Here is an 8,552-nt window from a genome sequence, read left to right on the forward strand (position 1 = left end):
TGTAGCAGCCGCCATTCTGTTTATTAACTGGACAAGACTGAATATATATTGATATAAGCTTTCGCATATACAAGTTGAAAGTTTGCATGAAAGAGAAAAGGCGACACGAAAAAGCGGAAATGATTTATAATCCGAAGCCTTTTTGGCAGCCGGGAACTGTGACAATAACGCGTTCACACAGGTGAAATACTTTTATCTGTAACGGAAATATGTGTCACGATATAACGTTTGTCATGTGTGAAACAGCCGAATGCTTTGTTCTCAGAGTGACAGCGAGTGTTTGGTAAAAGGCTCGAAAAGTGACAAATCATAAAATATTTGATAAATACACAGCTCAAAATACACAACTCAATTAAACGTCTTAAATACTCAATAAAACATCTTAAATGACCACTGTTGCTACACCATCATAGATCGATTTTCTAGATGGACGGAAATTGCCCTTCTGAAAGACATAACAACCGAAACCGTGATAGAAGCTTTTCTCCACTACTGGATTTCAAAATATGGAGTATGCTGCACTTTGATCGTGGATCTCAGTTAACATCGAACCGGTGGAAGGAACTAATAGAATATTTGGGAATACAACATAACACAACCACCTTGTTTTATCCGCAAAGCAATGGCCAAATCGAAAGATTTCACAGATAGCTAAAATCATGTCTAAGAGCACAGACTTCAGCAGAGGACTGGTATTACAATCTTTCACTCATCATGCTGCAATTGCGATCAACCTGGAAAGAAGAATTACAGTGCTCGTCAGCTGAACTTCTCAACGGACAAACTCTTGAATTACCCAATGATGTTTTTGCCACTACGCCGCCAGAAAGCGAAGCAACTCCAGGAAGTATTCTAGGGAAAATAAGCGCCTTAATGGACAAACAGCGATACAAGCAGACACGGCCGCGAAATAACAGGTCCAACTATGTCGGCAAGGCATTGTGGAACTGTACGCACGTCTACGTGAGAAACGACGCTTCAAAACCAAGCCTGACCCCGTTCTATGATGGACCATATAAAGTTCTTGGCAGAAGCGTATTTCAAGCTGGACAAAATGGAAAACCCGTTAACGTTTCCATTTACCGCTTAAAAACCGCCTACGCTATGCTTACTGTTCAAAGAAAGCCGTCCAATAACGTCGACGCTCTAACAGATATTACCGAAGATGAAGACAGCTGCCCACCTCATATGGAGCAGACCACTGCGAGAGGACGTAACGTTCGCCTTCCAGCCAGATATCGTGATTAGTTAAGGTCACAGGAAATCAGACTACGATTTCACCGACCTATTTTTCGTTTGTGTTTCAAATGTTTTTAATTTTTGCCGTAAGCAATTTCTGAAAAGCCAACAAATCTATAGCTTTGTGACAAGGCATACTTTTCGCAAACTAACATCATCATGCACCGAAGCCCTGCGACTAAAAAGCAGGATCGATCAAGCGGTGTTCCGTGCAATGTCTGAAAAAAACGACATTTTTTGCGATCTGGTGGACTTACTTCAGTTTCACCAAAACATCGATCTCCCCTGGAGATTCACACCCCACGCTGCATCGACTTCCCTTGTAGGTCAAGCGCTAAATAACCTACAGGCCAAAGTCCAAATTTAGCTCACTTCAATACAGCTGAGCGAACTTAACACAAATGCAACTGTGACAAGGCAAGCGTTTTTACACGTCGACCCTGCAGCGAAATTCTTTCTAATTTTGAAGAAACCATTTTCGCTGAACTCTAGACTTTGGATGACAAATCGAGTGAAATTTCTTATCGCTGGCGATAAGATATTCGAGACGAAACCGTTAGGCCTGGTGGACGTCCTCGAGAAGAAAATTCCAAGCTAAGTCTACCTATTTTCACGGCGATTCATATACACAAGATCTATTACAGTTGGAATTCGCGATTACTCCAACGACGCCGCTTACAATGCACTTCGTAAACATTCCACTGAAGTTCAAAGCACAAGCTGGTGTGAATGTTATTCACACATAAACTGCAACGAACTTAAATATACCCCAGTATCCAGTAAATTCTATTATAAATTCACGTCGATTTTCTAAAAAAAACCATCAAAGCGAGTGGGACGCAAACTTAACAATTATGGAAATTCTTCTAGAAAGAAGTCGACTACACATATTTGCTAGACGACACACTCATATGCCTTCACAAGCACAAACACCATTTCTTGCCTCTAACGAACCCCCCAACCCCTACCAGACCCCCATTACTAACATACTCATACTCGCAGCGTTACTGCTTAAAGCTTAAAGAGTCGGTTTCTGACAGGGCAAAGAGCGACACAAAGACTCAAATTATATGTTTGCTTAGTAACTTTAAAGCCAAATGCTAAGCTTACCAAATTATGCATGAAATTTATCGCTATGTATCTATTATTCGATGTATCGCATTTCATCAATGTACGTCAAAAATTTATTTGTGTCATAAAGGATTCGATAAACCAAGAATTCATTATTTACAAAACAGACAGCCATTAGCTGTCCATTTGAGTTTCTGTGGTCAAATATTCCACAACTGATAATTTATTGCTTCCTGTATTGTATTTTTAAATCGTTTGTGTACACATTAATTGTAGAGAAAAATGTTTTACAAATTTCGCTCCCCCCAAAAATTATAAAAGCACCCAAGCCATAGGATTCCGTAGTATTTAATATGCAATATTCTCGATTTTTGCCTAATTTGACGTCACTATATACGTTACCGTTGTTTACTGACGTGTGACCGCAAGCGCCGAGCCAATTGCTTTCCTCGTTTCGCAATTGATTCTACTAAATGCATAGCCTACTACTAAATACGTCTTACTGATAGCGGCTTGAATTACCGCTTCGTTACATCGTGTGTTTCTGAGATCTGTGAATATATTGTAGCGGCCCTGTAATTTCCCACATACGTGTACACGAAGTGAACCTTTTTCTTATTTTCTCTTCTCTCGTTTTTTATGCGCGCTGTCACCGCTCGTTTGCCCTTTTCGTTTTGATCACTGAATAAACTGGTTGTCGCCTTATTGGTGACCCCGCAAGTTCGTTTGCTAACGGAAGCATGAGCATAGAGTCGCAACGCGCAGTCGCTCTCAAGTTGCCGACATTCTGGACTGCTCAGCCGAAAGTATGGTTCCAGCAAACCGAGGCGCAGTTCGCCTTACGAAAGATTACAACGGACATCACAAAGTACTACCACGTGGTCTCCGCTTTGGACCAAGATACTGCTGGCCGATTAATAGACATTTTTGACAATCCGCCGGACGACAACAAAGTCTGAAGGAGCGTTTACTCCAAATGTTCACTCAAACAAAGTCGCAGAGAGCGCAGCGTCTCCTTCAGATGCCCCCTTTAGGCGACAAAATGCCATCAGCACAAATGGATGAAATGCTGATTTTGTTGGGCGAGGAAGAAGCAGGTTTCTTATTCGAAGAAATTTTTCTACAACTCATGCCAACGTATGTACGCACAGGGCTTGCTGCACAGACTTTTACCGATTACCGTGCTATGGCTCGGACAGCCGATGTTTTATTGCACGCTGGACGCCATGATGCCCAGAATGCTTTTTCTGCCAGCATTAAATCAAAGCTGCCGCAAAACAAGTTCAAAAAGTCAAGTGATAGTGGCTTGTGTTTTTATCACGAACGATTTGGAAATAAAGCTAAGTGTTGTCGACCTCCCTGTTATTGGGAAGCGGGAAACGAGGAAGCCGATCGGCGCTAGCTGCTGCGACGGTCGGTACAACAGGTAGCCTTTTCCACGTGTTTGACCATACTTCAGGTTACAGTTTTCTGGTCGATACTGGCGCCGAGGTCAGCGTTTTTCCTTCCACTGGACGCGAACGCCGATTGAACCCTCCTGGCAAAACCCTGATTGCTGCAAAGGGAAGCGAAATACGTACATGTGGAACGCGCCAGATTACCTTGGATTTACCTTTGGGCAAGTTTCAATGGGTGTTCATTCTTGCCGTTGTCTCGAAACCTCTGTTGGGCGCTGATTTCCTGTGGGCACACGCGCTTTTGGTTGACATCAAACGCCGACGCCTAATCAACGCCCATACGTTCTCTAGTAATTCTATTGGCAAGATTGGGCAATCAGCACCACAGTTAAATGCCCTCGCGAGCAGTGCGTCAAAGTATACGCGTCTACTCGGCAAATTTCCGAGGATTACCACTCCCCATTTTTCAGAATCATTTCCTACACACGGTGTAGAGCATTACATTCCCACAAGCGGCCCACCGGTGCACTCCAAGGTTCGGAGACTGCCCCCTGAGAAACTGATGATTGCTAAGAAGGAGTTCAACCAAATGTTGAAACTTGGTATTATCCGAAGATCATCTAGCCCATGGGCATCTCCATTGCACATGGTCCCAAAAACGTCCGGAGATTGGAGACCTTGTGGGGATTATCGACGATTGAACGCTGCGACACAGCCCGACAGATACGCAATACCCCTCATCCAGGACTTTTCTGCTCGTTTAGCGGGAAGCAACGTTTTCTCCAAAATCGACCTTGTGCGTGGGTATCATCAAGTACCTGTGGCACCGGTCGACATTCCAAAGACGGCCGTCGTAACGCCTTTTGGATTGTTCGAGTTTATCCGGATGCCCTTTGGTCTTAAAAACGCCGCCCAAGCTTTCCAGCGACTGATGGACACTGTCTGTCAACCTTTGGATTTCGTGTTCGTCTACTTGGACGATATCCTGGTGGCCAGCAACTCGGTTGAAAAGCACCTAATGCAGCCATGGTTTGGTCATCAACGTGGGCAAATGTCAATTCGGCGTTTCCGAAATTGATTTTCTGGGGCACAAAATAACGAAAGATGGCGCACGGCCGCATCCCGACAAAGTTGAGGCTGTACAGAAGTTTCCACGACCAACGACCATCAAGGGCCTCCAGCAGTTCGCAGGTATGATAAACTTTTATCATCGGTTTATTCCCAACTCTGCCAAAATTATGTCCCCGATATATTCCGCTTTTTCGGGAAAACCTAAAAACCTTGTTTGGAACAAATCTCTAGATTTAGCTTTTCGACATGCAAAACAGGCTCTAGCCAATGCAACTCTTCTGCACCACCCGTTACCTCAGGCCCCGACTGCCCTCACCACGGATGCATCGGAATATGCCGCTGGCGCCGTTTTACAGCAATTTATAGACGGCGGGTGGCGCCCACTGGCTTTTTTCAGTAAAAGGTTTCGGCTACCGGAAACCAAATATAGCGCATTTGACCGAGAATTACTTGCATTGTATCTTTCTGTGCGGCATTTCAGGTATTTTCTTGAAGGTCGTCCTTTTGTTGCTTATACCGACCACAAGCCATTGACTTTTGCGTTTACTAAAGTTTCATCACCATGGTCTGCCCGTCAACAACGACACCTAAGCGCCGTTTCGGAATTCACCACTGATGTACGTCACGTAGCCGGTAAGAAAAATTGTGTGGCTGATACCTTATCTCGTGGAGCGCTTAACGTTGTTCATTTTCCGCTCGACATAGATTACGTCGTGTTCGCCAAAGCCCAGCTTGACCCGGAGGTTCAAGCTTATCGTACAGCAGTAACCAACCTTCAGCTTGAAGACATTGAGGTGGGACGCTCAGGTACAAAACTTCTCTGCGATACGTCTCAAGGCTCGCCACGCCCGATAGTATCAAAATCGTGGCAGCGTAAAGTGTTTGACATGATACATGGTCTTTCCCACCCATCCATACGAACAACGAGGAAGCTAATGTCTACGAAGTTCGTATGGCACGGGCTTCTAAAGCAAGTTGGTTCATGGGCCAAAGAATGTGTTCATTGTCAACGTTCGAAGATCCAGAGACATGTTCGCGCACCCTTGTCAAACTATCCGACGTGTAGCGGTCGTTTCACCCACGTCAACATTGACATCGTCGGACCACTTCCGCCCTCACAAGGTAATATGTATCTTCTTACAATGGTTGACCGTTTTACACGTTGGCCAGAGGCAATACCAATGCCTGAAGCAACGACAATCACGTGTGCGCGCGCTTTTGTTTCTAATTGGATTTCGCGTTTTGGAGTTCCGCAGGATATTTCGTCCGACAGAGGCGCTCAATTCACCTCAGCCATGTGGACATCGTTTAATGATTTACTGGGCATTAAGGTGCATCGGACAACAAGTTTCCATCCACAAGCGAATGGCCTCGTGGAGCGTTTTTACCGGCATCTCAAAACGTCGCTGATGGCTCGTTTACAAGGTCCTAACTGGATGGACGAGTTACCGTGGGTAATGCTAGGAATTCGCACTAGTCCTAAGGAAGATTTACTAACATCTTCAGCGGAACTAGTTTATGGTTCCACCTTGTCTGTTCCAGGTGATTTTTTCTCATCCAGGCCTGACAGCCCACAGCAGCGTTTACCAGCTTTGCGAGATTCCTTTCGACACCTGGCGCCAACCCCGATGTCGCGTCACGGTAGAGCAAAGATGGACGTTCCTAGATCACTTGGCACGAGTAATTACGTTTTCGTACGAGTTGACAAGCATCGCCCGCCCCTTACGCCGCCGTACAACGGGCCATTTCGAGTAATTCGGCGCAGTGATAAGACGTTCACAGTGGATATAGGTGGGCGAAACCAAACGATTTCCATTGATCGCTTGAAGCCAGCATACATCGACGAGACACAACCGATCGAGGTACCTCAAGCACCCCGCCGAGGAAGACCTCCGTCGCGCAACATCTCGACACCAGCTTTGCCCAACGAATTGGAGCAAACATTCGTACAAACGCGCGCTGGTCGTGTGATTCACCCCCCTGATCGTTTTTGATAGGTTCACTTCTGGGAGGGGGTCATGTAGCGGCCTTGTAATTTCCCACATACGTGTACACGAAGTGAACCTTTTTCTTATTTTCTCTTCTCTCGTTTTTTATGCGCGCTGTCACCGCTCGTTTGCCCTTTTCGTTTTGATCGCTGAATAAACTGGTTGTCTGAAAAAGGTCTCTGCGGGCCGCACAAAATGTTAACTAAGAATTGTGTTATTGAAATGTTAAAAAAACTGTTAATCAGGGCCTAGGACATTTTTTGCACTTAAAACGTGTTAATTACATTTAAGGAGGCAGTAAAGTGTTGACGCAAAGCGCGAAAAAATGTCTGTCAGGGAGTGTCGAAACTTATCTGCAATAAATATTTATGCTTTAAATGCCTGACATCCGGTCACAGATGTAACAGTTGTCCATACCCAGCCGTATGTGGAGTGGAAGTTTGCCTTGGAAAATTCCACCACACACTTCTGCATGATACTTCATGGAACCGAAAACCGAACCGAGAATCACAGTCCCAATAGAGAACAAAAGAACACGAAAAATCTACTACGATGTTAGTGAATCCGTCTTGTGGAGTGTACGTTAAGGTTGTACCAGTAAAGGTCCGATGCGGCCAAAGGGAGGTATGTAGCTATGCATTTTTGGATGATGGGTCAACCTCGACGTTTTGTGAAAGAAAATTAATTGATCAATTGGAATTCAAGGTAAAAAATGGGAATGTTCTTAAATACTTTAACCGATCGTGACAAGCAATACGATACGACAGCCGTTTCCCTATCGATAACCTCACTAACTGCTGAAAAGGAAATAAAGCTGCATCACTGTTTATCCGTGGATGAGATTCCGGTCCAACCAAACAAGGTTCCTGATGAAGCAAGTTTAAACAAGCTACCACATCTTCTAGATCTGACCTTTCCACAAGTTGGACATGGAACAGTGACGCTTTTGATTGGGGCAGATGTCCCGGAAGCATTTCGGTTCGAAAACGTTCGACACAGAAGTGGAAACGAACCGGACGCTGTAAAGACACCATTCGGATAGACACTGTTTGGTTCTCACTAAATGAATCGCATTGTGGTAAATTGAGTTCCACTACAAGAGTCGCACGTGTTATGCTTCAAAAAAAAATTGAATGTCTGTGGAAGAACGATTTCGGTGATGGAACTTCGGTGCTTGACATGTCAACATCCAGAAAACATAGGATCGCACATCAAATTATGTAAACATCTGTACAACATGTTGATGGGCACTTTCAAATTCCGTTACCGTGGCGCTTTCTGGTACCACAGCTGCCAAATAGTCGCGTGATGGCTGAAAGGCGCTTGTGCAGCCTAAGTAAACGACTCTCCTCCAATAAAGCAAAGAACATTAATACACTGAAACTATTGTGAATTACATAAGTAAAGGGTATGCTGAGCAAATACCAGAAGAGGAACAAAATCCTACGTGGTATCTACCACAACATCCCGTTTTTAACCCACAAACTAGATAAGCTCCGCGTGGTTTTTGACTGCGCCTCGAAAAGCAAAGGAATTTCTTTAAATGACGCTATAATGCAAGGGCCTGATCTTGCAAACAACCTAGTAGGTTGTTGACTCGATTTCGAACGGAACAAATTGCTTTAGTGGCTGACATTGAGTCAATGTTTCGTCAAGTTTTCGTCAAGTTTTCCTGTAGCCCCGCGACCGTGATACGCCTTAAGGTTTCTTTGGTGGCCTAATGGTAACTTGGACCTACAGCCTATTCCGCACCGAATGCGGGCTCATTTGTTCGGTGCAACGTCTT

The 8,552-nt window shown here is 44.6% G+C and overlaps 1 protein-coding gene across 1 annotated transcript; it reads left to right on the forward strand.

Annotated features, from left to right (window-relative positions):
- The first annotated feature begins 714 nt into the window (after positions 1 to 714).
- On the forward strand, positions 715 to 1,248 carry LOC146148621 (uncharacterized). The gene has a single exon (XM_083388078.1). The coding sequence runs from the start codon at positions 715 to 717 to the stop codon at positions 1,246 to 1,248; it is 534 nt and encodes a 177-aa protein (XP_083244204.1).
- The last annotated feature ends 7,304 nt before the right edge of the window (positions 1,249 to 8,552 follow it).

This window comes from Ascidiella aspersa, chromosome 4, assembly GCF_963924565.1.
Source record: "Ascidiella aspersa chromosome 4, kaAscAspe10.2, whole genome shotgun sequence".
NCBI lineage: Eukaryota > Metazoa > Chordata > Ascidiacea > Phlebobranchia > Ascidiidae > Ascidiella > Ascidiella aspersa.

Bases quoted from the DNA above. Each gene is read 5' to 3' on its own strand.
- LOC146148621 (XM_083388078.1), top strand. From the start codon at position 715: ATGCTGCAATTGCGATCAACCTGGAAAGAAGAATTACAGTGCTCGTCA.